Here is a 22,415-nt window from a genome sequence, read left to right on the forward strand (position 1 = left end):
CTGGTGTTATGACCAACGTGAGATTTTTTTTTTTTTTATGACACTCTCCTGACAAGTTAGTGGGCCTGGTGGCGAAAGACCAAAAGAAAAGGACCGGCTCTTCAAAGAGGCAGAGAGTCCAGTGGAAGAGACTTCAAAGAGTGCTGGCTTCCCTCAGATTTCTTCTGGGAAAAGGTGATTCCGGCAGTCTAAGAAAGCTCCAAAGGAAATGGATTTTATTTCAAAACAGCTATTGGACACAAATGACAAGAGAACATGATTTCAATCTTCCTGAGTTTCAGGTTCACATTACAAGAGGTGGACACTTACTTACTCTATGTCTCTTTTCAAGGGTGGGGAATATTTTAGACCGTGGCAATACAACTTCTTGCATCCTTTGAAGCACACATTTGTCACACTTTAGAAATATACAATATGATATTTTAGCATTTTCTAGTAAATTGGGCCTTTGTGGCTGATTTTTTATTTTTTTTAGAAACAGAAAACAAGTCTTATTCCAAGGTGTCTTTGGGTGGATTTGAACTGCCAGCTTTTGGTTAGAAGCAAAGACCTGCATCATCTGTACCACCTGTGAACCTCTGAAACAGGTTAATACACACAGGTTGCTGCTTCTGCCTTATTCTGTACTCACTAGTGAACAACTTCAACTTCATCTGTTACATCTTGTAAGTGGGTTTTATATCAGTCGTCACCATTTCCCCCTGACTTTCAAATCAACGCTGACTCTAAGTCAGTAAATCCCTTTATTTTCTAAACATTTACTATCAGGGAACCAATGGTGAATCAGTCCGGTAGAGAGGGTTTCCAAGGCTCTAACTGTGTGAGGGATCAGATAGCTTCCTCTTTCTCCTGCAGAAACAATTGGTGGTTTTGAACCGCTGACCTTGGCCTTAACAAGCTAATGCTCATCCACGAGGGAGACCAGAGCTAGCCTTGTGTTAGGACATTAGTCTAGAGCCCGTTCTCTATGTCCAAAGAACCTTCACAAAATTTTCTTTCAGATCAAATCTGTATGCTGGATAGTATACGAATTATGTCTAACTCCAATGAACATCCAGGCCCAAACAAATATACACTCTCCATTGCACATCCCAGTAGCTTATTACAATATGTGATAAAGGCTTTGTGAGAATATGCCAAAGATCCATTCTATGAGCTACTTCAAAAAACATCCCCAAATCACAGAGGTGTCAATATAGTTCAGGTAACATAAAAAACTTGCTCTCTGCTTAAAAAAAATCATGTTTCATGTACTTTTGTTTCTTACCAATCTGTTGGTGGCATCTCATCCTGGGTGCACGAATGAAAGCTCTGGCTGCCTGGAAAGTGTAAACCCCTTGCGACTCTCTGTGTTCTTTGAAAGGTCGGGGAGAGTGGGTGCGAAAGACGCCTGGTGACTCTCATGTATTTTAACGTCTCAGTAGGCACTCTTCACTCCGTTTCTCACAGCAGCATGCTCCCCCCAGAATGCCAGCAGGTCTATCAGTTGTCCAAGTACAGCCACCCCTCCCTGCACCTCAAGGACCAGTCAAGCTCTGGGCACTGACCCTCTGGCCAGCTTCTCAGGACAGGCTCCCGATGGTCCTCAAACTGGGACGCTCCACGCTGGATTTTCTGGTTGCAGTCCAAAATCCTCTTTTTTTTGCCAGTAATATCTTAGCTATTATGGACTAATGAAACTCATTTTTGAATAATCACAGAGTAAATGCCCCAAATTTCAACATAGAACAAAATTAACTTGTAATCAGCCTCTAAAAATATGACCTAATAAGTGAAGCATTCCCATAAATGATTGTGATTACTTCATGAAAAAAATGCACCGTGTTCAATATATACATCTTTATTGCTAGTGTGGCTGATGGGATCAGTTCAATAGAAAATCCTTTGATCTTTTCTCAAAATAGCACACTGGAAAACCACTCAAATATGCATGATAATTACAGCCAATTTAGCCTAATGAATAGTAATACATGCAAAGGACCTTTTGCCATCAAATTCAAATTTATGGCACAGGATTATTTAAATGAACATTTAAAAATTAATCTTGTATGTGTGAAATGGCTGAATTATAGAAATAGAATCTTCCGCACTCCAAGAAAATTTTCTGTACTAGTTATCTTCTTACTTCTTTCATACTAAGTAATTCTGAACCTCTTTGGCTGTGAAAATACCTAAAGGTCTCTAAATATAGTGACACAGACTATATGCAAAGTACCTATAAAATTTATATTTACAGAATAAATACTTCCAAAAACATGCTAGGTTTTATTGTTATCTGTCGTTATGCACACACTCTGAATTGGTCAACAGGATTCACTTGGGCTAGTTAAGAGTCACCTTTGAAAAAGTGCCCTGTTAATCATCTTATCTCCATTAAAACAATTCATATTTAAGAGAATGCCAGCCACCAAAATGAATAATCCTTTTCCATCTTCTGGAAGGAACGATCTCTGAGATATTTTGCTATTAAATAGGAATTTGGATAATTACGAACTCTTTATTGTGAACTGGGTGACTGTTTACAGAGCAGAGCAGAAGTTTATCATGTTTAAAACTCATAAACATTTTGCTTAATCCCTTTTATTGCAATCCCTCACCATCATTTATCACAATTCCTCTGAGTGTTTCCTATCTCCATCCTTCCTTCTTTCTGAGGCCACTAACCTTTGTCCTTGAGTAAATGCTTCCCTTTAACCTTAGAAGGCTGACAATTTTTTAGGCTGACCATGATTTAAGTGATAAGAAACTAGCCCAATATCCTATTAACACCCTTCCCCACAAAAGGTTATATTATGCCTAGCATTCTAAGTATAAGGAAAAACCCTCCTCTTTCTGAATATGACTAGGAGAAAACAGAGCTGATCTTATTTTCTTTGTAATGAAGGATTAACTCAAGTAAATCATAGGGAAGCTCCTATTCCACAGAGAATTTTTATCTTCTTGTAAATATAAAACCTTACACATAGTATACGCAACATAAAAATCACCCTTCTAATTTTCTCCAGAAGCTTTGAGAAAAGGCTGTATTTAGAAGGTGACTGTCCCCCTCAAATATCTCCTCATGAGTAAGAGACAGTTTGAACCTTAAGCAGTAAGTAGTCTCACCATTTTATTACATTAAACAAATTTTCATTATAAATGAGGTGGGGCTTACATTTCAAATCAACAGCTTTGGATTCAGCCGTTTGAATCCCTTCCCTGCCTTGCCCTCCCTCCCTCCCCTTGGCAATCTGCAGAATCTCTTCCTCTGAGTGCCATTGTATTATAATATACTAATTGGATTTAAAGTAGTATACTTCAAGAAATCAGTCTTACAAACCCTTTTATGGAAAAGAAGGCTTGTAAAATATTTATACCTACACAATACAATTAAGAGCAATAGCAAACACTCATACTGCGTGTACTATGTGTAAGGGTTTGTCTTACAGCATGCTTTCCATGTGCTATATCATTGAATCCATCAATTCTGTATCTAGGCTGAGGAAAAAGCATACAGGCTTCAGATACTTGCGGGTGAGGGGATGGGGCGGGATATGAAGGCAAGCTCATTTACCTATCACATATCCATGTTTATCCATGCTATTGGAACCAGGAACTTTAGGACAATGGCTCGGTTATCAATGGGGCTTCATAATTTTATCTGTCATCAAATTGACAGATTCAACTACATACAGTTAAGTGTCCTGAATTGTACAGCTCCGTCTCATATTCTAATGCACTGTTTATAGCAGTGCAGTTTTTTATCACCCGATGCTAAGTGTACTGGCCAGGGTGGTTGGTATCCAGGACCATGGAGTTCCATGTGTTCTCACCCAGGGGGGTGTCCCTGATCCAGTTTCAACATGTCCCATTCCCATCAGGAGGCCTGAGTGGTTTCATCAGCTGCCCATCAATTTTCAGCCAAGAAAAATCAGAGTGTTATGTAAACGGGGAAAGGAATCAGCTAGAATATGTTTTTAAAAAACTGATGGGAAAAAGAATAAACGAGCCACCATTTATGCAATACCTTAGACCAGGCACTGTCATGCATGCCTTAAATATGTTACTTTTAATTCTTGCAAAGTCTCTCAACAATGAGTAATATTTTCTGTTTTGCCCACTTCAATGGAGAGGAACTTGGAAAGGAAAAAGAATAAATGAGGCATTCTCTGGGTAAATGAAGAGGGGCTGTCTGGCAGAAGGAAACGCAAAGTGTAAGGTCCACATTTTGCTTCCCACTCCATTGGCAGCGTTAAGCACAGCAGTGCATGCACTGGAACCCATGGCCATCGAATATATTTCAAATCATAATGACCTTGAGTAGGGCTTTCACCTAACAGGGGTTCGCAACCTTTGGGTCGCGACCCCTTTGGGGGTCGAACTACCCTTTCCCAGGGGTGGCCTACATCATCGGAAAACACATAAATATTTCACAATATATAGTTGCATATTGTTTTGTGATGAATCACTATGCTTTAATTTGTAACAATGAAAATACATCCTTCATATCAGATATTTGCTTCACGATTCATCACAGTAGCAACATGACAGTGATGAAGTAGCAATGAAAATAAGTTTATGGTTGGGGGGGTCACCGCACTATGAGGAGCTGTATGGAAGGACCGTGGCATTAGGAAGGTTGAGAACCAGTGACCTACAGCACAGAGCCACGAGGGTTCCAAGTGCAGAGTTGTTGCTGTTCGTTGCTGTGAGTCACTATGGCTTTAAGTACCTCAGCCTGAAACTTGATCGGTGTGGTGGTTACATAATCAGGTGTGAATTGGGGACTTGAGAGGACCAAGAATTAAGGGGTGGAGTCTAGTCTGTCAATCAGGTGATAGCCAATGAGCCTCTGTGTGGACATGGCCTTCTCCTGAAAATCCTGCGAATTCCTGTCTTTCCTCCTTGGAGGTAGAGACTCTCTCTCTGTTCACTCCCTGCGAGACATCCCTGAGGAGAAGCCACATGGACCTACCCCAATGCATCCAGAAAACTGAACCTGGAGAAGCCACATGGAGACTCCTGCCAGTGCTGAGATGCTCACAACACCACTGGATCCACAAGTCCATCACCCCACTGGCCTGTCATCTTCCTTCATTTGGCTCGCTGTATGTATTTTGTGAGTCTGAAGAGGACTTCATAGATTGTTTTCAGACATATGGGCTAATATCGGACGTATGGACTTGATCTGGACTGGACTGGGCTGGGATGTTTTCTCAATATCCAACTGCTCTTGTATAGAATCCTCTTTCTAATGCATATATGAGTCTCCCTGGATTTGTTTCTCTAGTTTCTACCCAGACAAACACAATAGGTATGACAATTTCATTATCTTTGCTGAGCTTGAGTCAAGGTGGTGCCTATTGTGTAAGTCCATTTTGTTGAGGGTTTTGTTCATTTCCACTGACCCTCTACTTGACGAGTGCACAGTAAGTGCTTGATAGATGGTAAAAATGAAAACCCACCAAATGTACGATTGGATTTTTCATTAAGGCTTCTGAGTGGAACCACGTTATAGTTGAGATTTACCAAACACCTGAAAAAAATATAATTTACTACTCCTCAAGAAGATGCCAGATCTTCTTCTGTTTGATTCAGCAGTGGCTTTGCAGGACATGTAATAAGTGCATAGGACACATGTTCATAGAATAAGCCACGCCTTGAATATGAGAGGGAAGGATTGGGCGGTTAGAAAGTGTCCATATGTAAATACCCAAAGAGCTTTAAGGACACTAGAAGGAAATACACAGAAAATTTGGCTAACCCACTATAAAACCCCCCTGGAATCCATCTGTGTGTGCCTATCCAAAGATTCACTTCCACTACTTCTCTGGTAGCAAATGTGCACAGTTTATTCAATATTCAGACTGATGAAAACTCAGTGTGTGTACCTAAGTTCTGCTGTTATATAAAATGTCCTTTATAAAGCTATCAAGATAACTAACAGTAGCTAATATCTGATAATGCTAGCAATTATAATTTTTCTACTTGTCATTTATATTGCTGTACAAGAAGAAAAACGGGGGTAAAGGTGAGCAATTTAAGAAAAACCAATGTATTAAAGAACAACGGTCTACAGGAGGAGCAGCCTAAGATCAAATAATATTCACATTGAACTAATATTAACAATGAAATATCATTTCAGTAAAAATCATAGGAACTGAGAATTTCATCGGAAGCTGTCCTACACATAAGGTAAAGGCTGCCGTCAGAGAAACAAGGTAGGAGTCATGAAAGACCAGCATACGATAAAAAAAACAAAAACCCTAAGGAACTGGATAAAAAGAACCAACATAGCAAAGATATCCTATTTATAAAATCCAGTATCAAATAAGAAACCATTCATTGTGTCTGATGCCAATGTCTTCCATCTCTCTCTTTATTCTTCCTCCCCTCACTTTCTCTCCACACCGCATCCCCAGTTTTGGAGACTCAGTATTCCAGGAAAGAGAGAGAGCATAATAAACCTGTATGCGACCTTTGATAGCATGGAACAGAAGAAACGGAACATTCCGTTAAGACAAGAAAAAAGGACCAACTTTCAGTGTGATCAGATTTGAGATTGGATTTGCTGGGTACGGACAGTGCGGCTTCTTCATAAAGATGAACGTTTAAGTCCCCTGCAAAAGTCACGTACCCTTGTGAGCTTTTTTGACTTGAATTATTGGTCCCAGCGGATCACCCCGAAAGCCATTGTTGAAATTTGACTTTTGACTGGAGTTCTGACAAGAGTACCATTGAGAGACCTTGTCTACAGCCATCCACTCTTTTCCAAGTCATGTTGCAACATATTTTTAACAGCCCCATACATGTATGGACTAGAACTGTAACAGCGATACTGTCCGACTTTCTCTTTTATTTATTTGGCATTACTAATTAAAATGTTTAGTCCCCTTCTCTTACTGTATATACTTCTAAAAATGATACTTTCCTGCTGTTCTGTGGGGAAAAGACAAGGTTTTCTATTGCCACAAAGTGCTGTCAGAGTCTCAGAAACTCACAGGGGCAGGCCTCTGGTGCTCTAGAGTTGCTGTGAGTCAGAGTTGACTCAATGGCAGTGGGGTGAGGCCAGAGGAAGGAGAAGAGATCTGTCTGGGCTGAATCTCTGCAATGGTAACTTATTTGGGCCTTGATACTCCATGGAACTCAGCCCAGGCTCTCAGTGCTCCATACTCAGTGCTCCATACAGAGCTGCCATTATCAGCAAGGAGACGTGATGATCAGAGATAAGCAAGATAGAAAACCTGAACTGTTTTGTACTCAAATATCTGCTTGAGTAGATTTTCTTCAAAATGATATGTATAACAAAAATGACAATTATGTCATTGGGGTGAAGTTTTCCAGGGGGTCCTGAACTAACTATTGCAACAACTTCACAAGATAATGCTTGAATCTGAAGAAGCAATGCCTTACAAAGAAAACTAATGGGAAGGACTATGCTATATTATGGATATTTGAAACCCAGCAGGATCTCCAGTCACCACTGCCTTGTCCAGGGCTGGATGGAAACAGTCCTGGGTTAGTCACCTCGGCTGAGAGGCTGCTATGGTTTCCCAGTGCTGTTGAGCCCATTCCAACTCATAGCCACTGCAAGTACAACAGAACCACACACGGCCTGGCCCTGCATCATCCTAGCATCTCACAAACAAGAAGGAATATCATAAGTCTACTAGAGTGGAAAGACACTGGTTTGAACTTTAGGGAGACAGCTAGGCACAAGTAATTTTTGTTAAATGTATCAAGGACTCTGCCTGCGGTTTGTTTTACTGGTGCCATACTTTCACTTCCAAAACTCAAAAATATCTCCCTTAAAATAATTTTCTGGCAGATTGAGAGGTAAGGATTTTTTTGCCATTAGAAAGGTAAAATAGTTTTCCACAATGTGCTGCAATTTTTTAGCTTTGCAATTGTACTACAAGTGACCCAAGGGAAAGCCCATGACACTATAATACATAGAAATTATGTTGTGAGCTAATGGAAAGAGAACAGCTGTGTACTTGTACACCACTGCTTTCTATGAAATATGTAAATGGTGGGTTGTTTTTTTTTAATTTTTTAAAGAAATTGTAGAAAAAAGTTATTCATGTAAAAAGCAAAGGCCCTTATCTCACATCATTGTACATTTAGGACGGCCTTCTAGACAACTGCACACCCCCCTGAAGGAATACGGCATGCACAAAATTTACAATAAAGCAAAGAAAGTAAGAAAAAAAGTCGACTAACCTAACCCACCTGAGCTCGGCTCACAGGGGTCAATGTCCTCGTCATCGCTGGGACACTCGGCGGAGGCCACCAGGATATCATCTGTGGTCTGCAAAGGAAGCACATTTCACAGATTACTCTAAAGAGACCGAGCCGACCCTCTTGTACCAAGTACAACGCAGTCTGTCTCTACCTACGATGCTGAAAACCCAAATCCAGGATTTCAATGGGGGAACTTGTCTTATAGCTTTTATAACGGTTTTTAGAAATTTGTTTTAAAAATATCATTACAGACAATTACATGTACCACATTATATACATAGAATTAAATGCACAATATGAAGCAATGAGTATACTAAATTCTAAGGAAATACTCAACTGATATTAAATAGGAACCATACTTAACTGTTCTAAATTTCCATTTAATTTATCAAATTATCAAATGCCATAATTACAAAGCTGCCCCCCAACTCCTATAAAGTCTCTCAATTCAATTCCTTGCTACTGAGTCACCTCTGACACATGGCCGCACTAAAGGACAAGAGCACTTATTCTGAAAGACCCACAAATTCCTAAAGTCAGGAATGGATCTCGTTCAGAATCTACGCTGTGTTTAAAATGCTTTCATGTTTCGGGAACTATTTCTTTATTGCGCTTTATGACCACGTGCATAATATTAAACACGAAGTATGCTAAGTACTAAGGGTACTAAACACTAAGGTGAGCACTTTAATGACATTAGACAGGAACCGTTCCTACGGGTTCTAAATTTTCACTTAAACGAAGAATTAAGAATAGCTCATTCATGATCCAGACAGTTTTGATTTAAGTGGTTTCATGTGAGGACAGAGGACTATGAGAGCCATGCTGTGAGGATCTTTATTCCACTGCACAGAGAAGCCAAACTGACACGTAGTATATAGAGATTTAAAACAAGTTGGCAGAAACAGGGGATGTGAAATTTATTGCAGCCCTGGAGTGCTACAATGTATGCATCAGTAGGCTTTATGAAGTACTTGTGCTTGTCTTCCTAAAAGCAGAAGAGCCATAATAATCTTTTCTATTATGACCAGGTATAGTTTTGTGAATCTTTCCAATATTGCTTTTCACTTATCAGGACATGGATTAAGTTAAGCATCAGATATATGTTTCCATGATGCAAAAAAGGAAGTAAATGCAGTTCCCTGAAGGTCAGGGGACCACTGGTTTAAATCTTTAACTGATTGTGTTAAGCCTCCACACTAGCATCTCATTTTAGTAAAGTTTATATAACACATTATTTCCTCCTGTCCTTTACATCATTAAAGGTTTACAATAAGTGAACAGTGTAGGGGGACGGGTGATAAAGTACAGCGAATCCGAGAGAAGTGACTGTTTTTTTGTGTCATTCAAATGGCTTCATTGTAGTTAGCAAAAATAAAAAAAAAAAATAATTATCCCTGCAGTAAAAATGAGAGTGTGTAACTCCTTGCAGTTATTCACACAATCAACACACTTACAAGCACAAAAGGTTGGTTTCTATGGCCATTTGCAAGCAGCAGTCAACCCAGTAGAGGCAGTGCATGAGCACAGTGATGGTTGACATGAGTATTGATTAATGCTAATGTGGCGCAGTGCCTATGAGTTGGGTGGTGAATCACAAGATCAGCAGTTCAAAACCCCTGCTGCTGTTTGCTCTGTTGGAGAAAGACAGGGCTTTCTCCTCCTCTCCAGAGGTACAGTCTCTGAATCCCACACGGGAAAGTCCACCAGGTCCTATGGAGTCACTGTGAGTCGCCATGGACGTGATGGAGTGAGAGAAGGCAGCACCGAGACTCGCTCAAATACAAGAAGAGGTCAAGGACATTACGAATGTTCAACCAAGACTCGGAAGTGCAGCAGAGGTGTAATCCTCATTTAAGAGTAGAATTAAAATAATATAGTTCCTAGATTAATGAGAAAGCAGAAATATATGAGTTATTTTCACTGAAGTTCCAATTTGCCACATAGCACCTACGATAGCAAAGCTTAAAGTATGAACAAAATTTAAGAAAACTGAGGCACTTTGCAAATTGGAGACAGGGCACGATGCATTTTGGTGACAAAACTTAGCCTTGGAAATCTTTTAGGTGAATTCTTCAATAATTTACAAATACAGAATTTACTCAGCTACTAATGCTTCAAACTCTAACCTTACATAAGTGCAAGCATTGAGATGGTGCCTGAGAGGGTTTCCTGTGCTTTTCTTTTAATTCAGTTGGGGAGACTTTCGGGGTTCACTTATTTGGTTGATGGTACTTGGGTATTTGGAAAAAGCAAAAGCAAAGTGCCTGTTCTCCTAGAGTAACTGGGACTGTCAGTGATAAACGTGGGCAATCGCCATGTGAGGCACACAATTCTCTTCTGCAGCAGGGAGTTTTAAGAGACAAAGGCCCACGCTCCTTTCGGAGTGAGCCTCTTACAATTTAATACCCCAAACGACTTGATAGTAACAGAATATTGGCTTATGGAGCCTTGCAGGTCAGTTGTTCCAAGCTGCCCCAGAGCAGAAAATCATTTTGTTGATTTCTAGAGTCAATTTCAGTAGATATTATTTTTAATCTGGATCATAGTAGCCTCTCCTTAAAACGAATTTCAGAATAATAAGACCATTCAGAATTTTCCTTGAGGAATTTTATATGCGCGGGTAAAATCCATACATGTTGTTATTCCTGTTGGTGCCACTATTATGTTCCAAGTAGAGGGAGGGGGATGCTTTCAATTCAACGAAACCAGTGTTTCCCTGACTCTCAGAGTCTGCAGATGCTTTGGAGTCTGTAGGTGGTGCAGATGTTTAATATACTTGGTTGCTAATAGAAAGGTTAGAGTCTAGCCAGATTTGCCTTGGAAGAAATGTCAGATAGTATCACACACACACACACACACACACACACACACGAATAGCTACTAAAGATGTGATGGAGCAGGTAGAGAAGAGAAAAATAAGGCGTGCTTTGACCTATGTGGGTTGCTATGAGTTGGGATTTACTTCACTGTGTTTGGAGCTGTCTCTATAACTTTCCAACCATGTCAAACTCACTTCCACTGAGTCCTAGCAGACTAATAGCAACTTCCTGTGAGTTTCAAGACTTAGAAAGCCCCGTCTTTCTCCCTGGGAGCTGCTGTTGGTTTCAAACTGCCGACTATTTGGATCACAGCCCAACAGGTAACCAGTACACCACCTGCGCTCTAGTTCTTGCTGTTGAAAGAGTGGCAACTGGTTGGTTGATTTATGGACTTATAGGTTGTCACAATTGGGTTGGAAGGTAGATATTACTAATGGCATTTAACTGGTGGAGCACAGTGATGGCTAAGCCTTCTATAATGCACAGGGCAGTTCCTCACATACACGCAATTCTCTAGCACAAGATGGTAATAGCACTGAAGTTACGAAATTGTACAGTGAACTAACTTTGAAAACTAATCTGTACTTCGCTCTTTTTCATTTGGAAAAAATGGAGAACTTTATAGTACCTATTGCAAGACTCCAATTACTCCCTGAAGAATACTTAGAATAGGACCACACTATACGTACTAATAAAAGTTTCAATATTATCAATCTTCCCATTATTATTATTGTTTCACCTTTGCCGGTCTGATTTATTTGATGGCGTTGCACTCTTAGAGATATTATACTTTTAGATATTACACTGAAAATCTCATTGTAAATCAGTCTGTCTAAGGTCCCGTGTCAGTATTTCTACACAAACACAATAGCTACATTGGAAATCTTCTAGGTGAAAACACTCATTACCTACTGCCTACACATTAGGAATTGAAAGATAAACCACAAATATTAACAAGGCAGGGTACTTCTTCAATAAAATGCATGGGCTTAAAATGTGTGTCTTGTCTGTGTTCGTGCAAGTTACCTTTTGTGCTTTAAGTGGCGACCTATTTCCAAATTTAAATGAATTTGGAAAAATTCCACAGCACAGAGAATGTAGTGGATTTGTTTTCAGTGTTAGCGTTCACGGAACAAAGCATCTAGAAAAACAAAAGATGTCACACCACAGTACCCCCAAGAGCTCTTTGTCTGGGAGAGAGAGGAGCAGGTCCACGTCCATAAACACTGACAGCCTTGCACACCCCAAAGAGCAGCTCTCCCTCCTCTACTGCCGGCAGGGTTCCCAGGAGTCGGGGTTGACTTGATGTAAGTGGGCTTGGGTTGGTAGACCTCTTGATGTAGACATACATTGCTATATAGACATGACTTTTGCATTTTTTTTGGTTTTTAATGGACTTTTACTTAGGAGGTGCATCTACATCTGCATTTGCCATATTTACCTTCATAAATTAACATGTTCTCCAGAAATTAAAAACCTAAAAGAGTTTTGAGATGAAAAGGTTTTGAAATCAAGAGATGCCTTGGCGGAAATCATGGCATCATGTTTGGAAGTGACTCTAATGTGGGAAGGAAAGTCCCTCAACAGTAGGAGGGGGAAAAGCAGCAGCAAATGTCATTCGGAGGCTCAGTTATCAATTTTCTGGCCAAAGCTGTGTGATTTTAATTTAACTCTCTCTATTCGGGTCTGCCCCTCTGACTTTCTCTTGAGTAAGTGGGAGAGAGAAACTCAACTCTACTACATTGAGCACTGGGATTTTTTAGTATGTAGATTTTCCCCTGATGTTTATAACCTTTGTCAGGAAGGAGCCAGGCTGCGGAAAGAAACCCAGTGGTGATCAAGCAAAGACATTAGCGTTACATTGCAGCCCACTTGGATAAGTGTATCTGCGTTTTGCTTGCTCACTCGCAGGTCAAAGCGCCAAGCTGACCCTTCCTAACTCAGAGCGGCGTGTGTGCTCGCGCACATGGAAAGAGATCTGTTCTTACTGAAAATATCTACGAAAGACATTGAAGTCTCAACGATTGAGGGGGAAAATGACCTGCGTGGAATTCGAGAAATTCCAACACCAACATGATGTAGGGGGTGTGGAAATGATAACACAGGATATTGTTAATGCATGGTAAGATATTAAGTCAATTCCTTGATATTTAGGATTCCTAATGAGATATGATTTGGTGGATTCAGAAATAGAAAGACACTCGTGTATTGTTATCTTTCATTTACAGAGAGGTTTATTGTTTCTCTGCCATCTTCCAAGAGTGAAATCTACCGAAGATTTTTTACACAAACAAATTTTTAAGAAAGGAAAAAACACCACCACCAAAATGCTTACTTGAGATTATTTGGCCTGATCTTTCCCTGATACTGAAAGATAGGCTTTCCACTCCCATAAAAATTAAATTCTCAGAAACCCCAAGGAGCAGTTGTAAGGTGCCCCACCAGGTGACCAGGAGTGGGAATCTACTTAAAGACAGTGCGCTTTCTCACTGCAGGGATGGGTACCCAGACTGAGTTGACTGACGCGTCTTAGAAGCATTGAGTGAGGTGCCATGCAGTGAGATGGGACCTATTTGTTTACTGGATGGACGCTGGTCCCTGTTGGAAATTTTACGTATGTGAAGCTGCTCTGGGACACAGTGTTGTCTGTCTGTCCTTCAGGGTTGAGTCTAATCACCTCCCTACCAAGGATTCATCCTTATGTGAATTTACAGGGAGTGAGGAAATGGGGATTAGCTAGGATGAGGAATCAGGGTCACAAATCACTCCATACAGAAATAGACTCAACTGGAAACTTTAGTGAATTAACCATCATGTTAAAGGTGCGAAAGGAATCTAGTGGCTGACGATCCCCTAGAGAGCTCATTATCCTAACCAAGCTTTGAGTTATTTGTTTCTTTTTCCCCCAGTAGAAAAAGTCATATGAAGACGGTATTTCAAGGTTCACTCATTTAATAAAAATAAAAACCCAGAAATTGAGATCCACTATGTGTAAGATGCACATTAGAACAGAAAATGAATAACAAAGGCAGGAAAGACTAATTGGTCAACAGAAAATGCAAAGCACCTTTTCTATATAGCATTTCCTTTGGACATAAAATATGGTCACAGCAATTCAAGGCATAAAGTGTGGTTCCTACCTGGAAATAATTTATTGTACACACTCTATTCTACAACACATGAGCAAATTACTCATGAATACAAATACCAACAATCAATTCTATTCAAATTGCTTATATTTCTACTATATCTACTACTTCATTTAATATTCACAAACAACATTCCAATGCAGAGTGTAGATACTGTGCTATTATTTTGCAGACTATAGCTAAATACCTGATATATATATATATATATATATATACATTCTGTATATCCATTTACCCAATTTGAATGTATAAACATTGGGATTTATGACTATTTAAGGTAAAGCTTAAATATACATGAAAAACAGCCAGCTTTCACATTTCTTTAATGTTCTTACCCAATTGATACTTCAGGCTATTACAAAAAGTGACCATAAATCAGCTGTCTGCTTGGGGAAAAGAGAAACTTGAAAGCTATTCCATTTTCTTCAAATATTTCTTAGCTGTTTAAAATGTATGTAATGGTTCCAGAACAGGGAAAGTCACTTTGATAGAAAGAAAAAAACTCCACCACAGTAAAGAGACCACCCTATCTCACTCATTCTGACAGTCGGTTTCACATACACCCCGTACTGGCTGCTCTTACATGCAAAACTCAAAAGGCGAGATGGGGATGTAGGAATTACACTGCAGAAAATGAATTTAAAGAAATGTATGCGGGGGGGGGGGGGGGGGGAAGAGAGCAATCCTGGATTCCTGCTTACTCAATAAAGACCAGTATTTTAGCAAAATTATGCAAAATGTTACCCTTACACAAAACCACGTTGGTACTGTAAAAGTTAAAATTAAATTTATTTTCAAAAAGGCAAATGTCACTTTTGTTGGTACTTGAAGTTACAGAGAACTTGTATACTCATTTTAAATTTAAATTTTTAACCAAGGCAGTGCAAGAGAGCTTTCCAACAGAAAAACTGAGAAAACTTGTAGATCCTATAAACTTTTAGGAAGCTATCAGAATGATCTCTGCCATTGGATTCTCACACCTTTAGAATGTGGTGGTGTAAAATCTCTACAGAGCTGATCGTAATAGTGAAGAAATTGAAAGGAAAATAGACAGACAGCGTGTGTTCTCCCTGTATTTACTTCATGTTTTGTATTTGGGTAAAGCATTTTTGGAAATAGATTTGGCCATTCCCAAATTAAGTACATGCTGACAGATGTAGAGAAATGTATGTTGAAATGTTCAGCTTTGTCGATATGCACCTCTGCTCCAACTCTTGTGAGTAAATGGAGTATCAGGGGTCCTCAAACTTTAAACAGGGGGCCAGTTCACTGTCCCTCGGGCATGTTGGAGGGCCAGACTATACTTTAAAAAACAAAAACAAACTATGAACAAATTCCTATGCACATTGCACATATCTTATTTTGAAGTAAAAAAAACAAACGGGGCTAAAACACCCAGCGGGCCAGATAAATGTCCTCGGTGGGCCGCATGTGGCCCATGGGCCGTAGTATGAGGATGCCTAATAGTCACACAGGTTGAACTGAACCTACTTACTGATCTTGAGGCGCTATCTCTCAAACTGGCTTCATGGTTGTAAAGCACCAGTTTTGACTAACAAACCTCCAAAGTCTGAGTTTTCCTTGATGTCCTGTCGAATCATGTTTGAGTCCACTAGTCATTCATCTTCTTGTACCAGCCTTAGTTGAGTAGGCCTGAAGCTAAGTCAGCGGCTCTTAATCTAGGGGTCGAACGACCCTTTCACAGGCGTCTCCTAAGACCATCAGAAAACACCTGTTTTCGGTGTTTAGGAACTGAGACACTGCTCCTCTATCCATCTCCAGGCAAGTCTGCACACATGCAGAGAGGCCCATATATGAGTCCCCGGCATGAAGACTGTTACCCATGCTACATCCTGATTCAAGACAAAATTTCATTTATTTGTCATTAGAAACAAATATTTCACAATATAGAATTGCATATTGTTTTTGTGATTAATCATCATGCTTCAATTATGTTCAATTTGTAACAATGAAAATACATCCTGCATATCAGATATTTACATTATGGCTCATAACAGTAGCAAAATTACAGTTATGAAGGAGCAATGAAAATAATGTTACAGTTGGGGGTCACCACAATATGAGGAACTGTATTAAAGGATCGGGGCATTAGGATGGTTGAGAACCAATGGTCTCTAAGCCTTTGGTTTGACATCTCATAAAACTGAGGCTAGAGAAGTTGAGTGCTTTCACCACACTACACTGCTAATTAGTGGGGAGAGAGAGAGAGAGAGAGAACACGATTTGGTGAATACCCAGAAGCCTGAAGCTGTCTCTTATGTCAGATGACTTCTACTCATCCATTCATATCCCTTCAAAGCCATTTCGATTTTTGGAAAACACATGATAGTTTACAAAGTTTAGGTGTCTGAGGAAGCAAAAAAAAAAGCTGCCCCATGATTGGTGAGCTGTTGCTAGGCAGACAAATAGGGTCTTGCTAGGTCAATGTGTTATATGCTCTGTTAAGATAGATATTATTCTAGCAAACCTGTAGTAGTTATTCTGTTTGATATGGTTTTTGTTTGTTCATACTAGTGTATATCTCAGAGGTGCTATGTCATTTGGGGTTACCCTCTTAAAGTTGTGTTATCTTTTTCTGTTTTTCAGCGAATGAAACCCAGGATTGATGAACCTATAGAGATGCCAAGTGGAACAAGGAGTTCAAGGGGCAGAGAGTGCAAGAGAGAGCGGGGAGAGTAAAGGGAGATGGCGTCAAGGAACCCAGAAAGAAATCCTGTTTTTGGAAACTGATTATGGACGTGATGGTACAACCTGCTTGATGCGACTGAGCGAAGCAATGCCATGACATTTCTGTTGATGCCAAGTAATAGTGAATAAAAACAACAACAACAAAATAGGTCCAGGAATGGGTTGGCGGCTCACACTAAATCGTAGCTCCAACTTAAGAACAATTAATTCTTACATCATGGCCCTGCTTGACTGACACTCGCCCTGCAGAAGGGAACACAGAGGAGGCGTGTGTTCTAGCAAAACGTGGTGAAGAGATCCATGGTGCCTGGCTATTCGATAAAATAGTGTTAAATGCCTGTCTCCCAACAAGCAGCCTTCTCAGAGCTGAGTGGAGAAGATCGAAGGCATACGTTTGACTTGAAGAGTTAGTTACAACTTGGTCAGCAGATCCCCCCCCCCTACATGCATGCTGCACTTGACCTGTTTTCCAAAATTTTCTGTAGTTTTGGTTTGTATAAATTTGGGGTTTTGTTTGTACATATTAGGGGGCATCTCAGACAGGCTAGATCATTGGGGGCCTCCCTCTTGAAGTGGTGGTATCTGTTTTATCATCTATTGGTAGATGACACCCAGGACTGAGAGAGCTGTACAGATAGCAAGTTGAACAAGGGCTTTGGGAGAAGGGGGTACAGAGGCGGCGGCTGGGGGAAGGGGAGATGATAGCCAGGAGTCCACGTAGGAAAGAAATGTTTGATAACGGATTGTGGTAACAGATGTACCATTCTGCTGATGTGATTGAACAATGGACTTTTATGAAAAACTATTCTTTCTCAGTTAATAATAATAATACATGTTTAAAAATACTTTATAGTTTAGTTTTAAAAGACACACGAGAACATATGGCTAAAATAAATGAAAACGTTGCTCAGGAAGCATGCTGGATTGTAGAGAAGTAAGCACTGAGCACATATTCACACATAGGGCAGACGTACAATTATATTGTTTCACGTGCTGCAAATTAAACGATGCTCAAAGTGGCACAAAACGCATGCTAGAATTCAAATTTTTATTTTGTTTTTCAAAACCCTTTCTTGGGGAGCGAGCACAGCTCTCATTCCACAGTTCACCCACATCCAGCCGTGTGGCACAATCGCTACCACAACCGGGTTCCGAACCTCTTCTTCCTTCTTGAACTCCTTGGTATCAGCTCCCCCTTCCCCTCCCCACTCGACACCCCAGAAACTCTCCTCATCCTGTTGTCTCAACAAGTTCATAGATCAAAGATTTACCTCATGGCGGTGGTGTGTAAATATTCCTTGTTTACGTGTGGCAATTGTTTCTTAAATGAGCTTTACAAAGCCTTTAAGATTCTTTCTTAAGTCTCTGTACATAATGGAATGACTAAATTGGTGGTGGAGGGGGTCAGAAAAAAAATGTATCTTATCCTGGCCATGTTTTTTTCTGATGTATAATGTTGCAGCCCATTCTAGCTACAAAATTAACCGAATGAACAATTTATCTTTCTTCTCATTAAGCTACTGCTAAAAATCCACCCAACTTCCATGGTCTCTCTTATTAAGTAATGTTTTCACAGCACAAAAACTAATGAGATATTTATCTTTGTCCCTTCACACAAATATCGTTAGGGTGTACTCAAATTATCTATTACATCTTGGGGGGAAAGTGAAAGTGGCCATTTAATCCTAATTCTGGTTTTCTCTGCAGATGCATTCTGAACATTCCCTCAGTGATTAAAGCAGTCTCATTTGCATGATGGTCCCAGAATTAGACATTCAAAATAAAAGGTCTAAAAAGGACCTTTGGTATCGACTATTTGGTCCATTTCTTTGACACTGGGTTTGAAATTTCCAATATTACTTTGATAGAGCTTTAGTCAACCAAGGACTATTTCACACAGTGTCTGAATATGGAGCAGAGAAGAAAACTGAATATTGTTGACATTGGTGATGATCTAATTACCTAAGGGTTTGTTTTCAGAATTTTTAAATATGTAATTTGAATATATGCAAAGTTTTATACTACACTCACAAAGCTAAGTCAACCCATGGGAGGCACCTCCACCAGTGTTGCTATCAGAAAATAAGCATAAACCTTGTCAGAGGCAAATGTCATAATATTGTTCTCTTTATTCATGAAGGAAATTTCATGCCTTCAGTGGGGCTTGCATAATCTTAAATAGCACCACGGAAGCCACACAATGTGCCACGTTGGAAGTTCTCCCAGGAAGCATAGAAGCGTTGTGAACAGCGGAATTGCTGGATATGCGCTGTGGACTGAGGCACGCAGCTGCATAGCTCGCCATTCCGTATGAGACCTGTTGTGAACAAGGAAAAGGACACGTGGACGCCATGAATGCAGGTGTGCTAGCAGGCCAACCGTGTTGCACTTTTTGCCAACTCTCTGTGTACTTCATATTGAAAATGCCAGCTGTCAATAGGCACAGTACATCATACATCTAGCGTCCACTCATGCACTCCCTGCCGAGTGGTTTTGGGCTCATAATGACCCTAACAAACAAACACCACAGAATGGCCCCTGTGTGTTTCCAAGCCTGTAACTCTGTGCAGAAGCAAAAAGGCTCATCTGGTTGTTTTGACTGATGACCTGTGGTTAGCAGTCTGGCAAAACACACAGACACTGCGTTAGCAGGTTTCCTTGGACATGTTCACGGGGCTAGGAAGCACATCTTCCTCCAAAGAAGTGGTCAATAGCAGGCTCTTGCCCAAATACCATCAAGACTTGGAGGCATAGCAATTCTGTCAGGCAGAATCGAACTGTGCGCTAGGGTTCTTCCCAACCGTAAGTCTTTACAGCAGCAGCAGAGTCTCATTTTCCCCCAGCAGAGTGGCAGGTGTGTTCGAACTGCTTACCTTTTAGTTAGCAGACCAATACATAACCCACTCTGCTATTAGTAGGCTATTCATAATTAAAAATTTGAGGAGTCAAAAGTTCTAAGTAGATTTTCCATTGCACATGGGTGGGGTTGGTGCCCCTCACACCCCTGTATTATTCAAGGGTCAATTGTATCCACATGTATATCCATATAATCATTTGTATACGCTAGTCATAATAACTTCCTTATCTGACAGGAGGGTTGTGGGACTCCCATTGTATTCGCGTGAAAGCTCTTTGGAAAGTATGAAAATGCAAACAGTGCAGTGTTTCTCTAAGCTGTTATTACCAGCAAAAAAAAGAAATGTTTCTGCTTCTTGCATGACATTAAAAGAAGCAATTTGGGGGAGTGTTTAAAGAAGGTCTCCAAATGCACACTGCACCAAAGACATGTCACTGTCACACCTTGAAATCCTCTTGTCCACGGAGTTGGAATAGGATCTCATCCCTTCTCACATAAATCATGCTGCCTGGAGAAGCTTCTTTAACTTCAAAATTAAATTTGTTTTTGCATTGCCCGTGAAGGCTATCGTATATGCAAATCTCACTGGTGACAAATAGAATGGGCAGAGCCAGTGCTTGACACCTGGAAGGCCTTTCCTCCAGCCTGGATCTCCTGCAGAGCTGGTGCCCGATTCTGAGCTACGGGTCTCTGAGTTCTTGTCCTCATTCATGTCTCTGGGGAGTTCGGAGCTGGTAATAACCTGATTTATTTTTTCCTCTGCATCCTGAATTTACTGCTAATTCATGCCCTATTATGTCTAGAGCATATAAATGAGCAGATAACCAGGAAAAACAAATCACTTAGCAAAACTGCTAATTAAAGGAGCGAGCGAGAGGGCTGATCGCTAAGTGGGAGTCACGCAGCTGAACGCTCTGCATCATGCGGTTGTATTTGAGGGGAAACACGCCTCTCTCTGTGGGCGTGACTTCTTTATGATTTAATAAGCATGTTAATAACTCACATCAGACCTGGAGAAATATTTTCTTTGTGCCTCTCCTTGAGCATCGCACAAGCATACCATTTACACCATCGACTTCTGTGAGTTATGTCTCATCTTAGGTCCCAGAACACCTCCCACAGGAGTGCAAAAAATGTCTTCAGCCCCTTAGAACACCGTGCTTATCTTCACGATACAACCGTAATTTAGATATCAGCATTTTATGAAAATGATCATTGTGAAAAGATAAGATTGTGAAAGCAGAATTCATATAGTGAGGAATGAAGGAACATCTTAGCTTGACACATGTGAAAATATTCCACATGAGACTTGAACTTACTGCAATATTACATTTGAAATAAGCTCATGCCTGATGGTCACTTTCTCTGTATTTGCATCATCTGGTCATGTGTGTGCCACATACGCTCACGTGTCAGTGCTCATTAACTCTCACAGAGGAGTGAACAAGTTTAGGATTTTTTCCAGGAATACCATTCCTAAGAGTGGGAGAGGAGACTTGTGACAAAGTCTCACTTTTTCAAAGATTCGATCTGCCTTCTAACATCCCCAGAAGTGACAATGAAACTTTATAACAGGTTTCTACATTATACCCCATGGCTGGAAATTTATGGTGGAGAAATAGCAAAAAGTGACATTATTTTTTAAGTAAAAAGAGAGGATGACTGAAGCTTAGAAGGAGGACACAGCTAAAAATGTCTTGCAAGAAGTTGGTCTGCTTGCTTTTGGGAAGCATTCCCGTCCTTTGGAAAGCAGTACAATATTGCCTACTTTGTGGAGAAGACTGAGGAAATAGGTGAATGCCATTGAGTTTTTCTTTCTTTCCTTCTTTTTGGTTATGCTGTATTTCTCCAACTCTTCCTGTCTCTCCTGAACTGTACCGTAATAGTTCTACATGCAAGGACTTTGACTGAGTGGTAAGGAAACTTTACCTCTATGGTGCTTTCCTGGATAAACTAAGATGAATACAGATGAAAATGCATCTTCCTCCTGGACTAAATGACATCAAGAGGAGAGGAGGGATGGTTGAAATCACTCATCAAACAAAGACCAAGCAACACACGTGGGGCAGGATGCACTTGTAAAATGTGTAGCATCTATTGGTTCTTCCATGCCGTCACTCATTCATTCACTCATCCACAATAATTTGGATTGTGGATAATATGATCGCTAAAAAGGAGGCATGATTTGCTCCTGGAAAATGCTTATTACAGCAATATGGCAGGGGATTATGGAGTCCAGAGTCTCATGACATTGAAGGCAGCATCTCTACGTGGGTAAATTAATGCATCTTATAAACATTTGAACATTTATATCCTATAGTCAAGGCACTTCATTCCTAGTACCTGTATCCCAAACACCTGGCACAGTACACAGCACGGAGGAGTCAATGAACAAGTAACTGTTTAGTGAGATAGAAGTCATGGTAGACAGCTTAGTAAGAAAAATATAACCAATTTAAGTGTATAAATTCCCCAATATTGTAAATCAATTTATTGCATTAAATAATATTGAAGCATTTGTGAATAGTACACGTCCCCCTAAATTTGAAAGATTGATTGAAAGTATTTTTGTTTTCTAATTCTTAATCAATTAGCATATAGAAAATGTCATAAAATTGTCCTAAACCATCACTGTTCAATTTCAAATATTTCATG

General features: G+C 40.2%; 1 protein-coding gene across 22 annotated transcripts in view; it reads right to left on the reverse strand.

Annotated features, from left to right (window-relative positions):
* The window catches only part of NRXN1 (neurexin 1), a 1,245,618-nt gene that overhangs the window by 16,394 nt on the left and 1,206,809 nt on the right, over nt 1-22,415 (reverse strand). For 13 of the 22 annotated variants that reach the window (XM_075535229.1, XM_075535224.1, XM_075535215.1 and 10 more), the window contains one exon: nt 8,203-8,290. In XM_075535229.1, coding sequence (XP_075391344.1) covers nt 8,203-8,290 — 88 coding nt within the window. The remainder of the gene's footprint in view (nt 1-8,202; nt 8,291-22,415) is intronic. The other 9 variants (XM_075535230.1, XM_075535227.1, XM_075535228.1 and 6 more) reach the window with 1 other exon arrangement.

The sequence above is a fragment of the Tenrec ecaudatus genome, chromosome 17 (genome assembly GCF_050624435.1).
Source record: "Tenrec ecaudatus isolate mTenEca1 chromosome 17, mTenEca1.hap1, whole genome shotgun sequence".
NCBI classification, from domain to species: domain Eukaryota; kingdom Metazoa; phylum Chordata; class Mammalia; order Afrosoricida; family Tenrecidae; genus Tenrec; species Tenrec ecaudatus.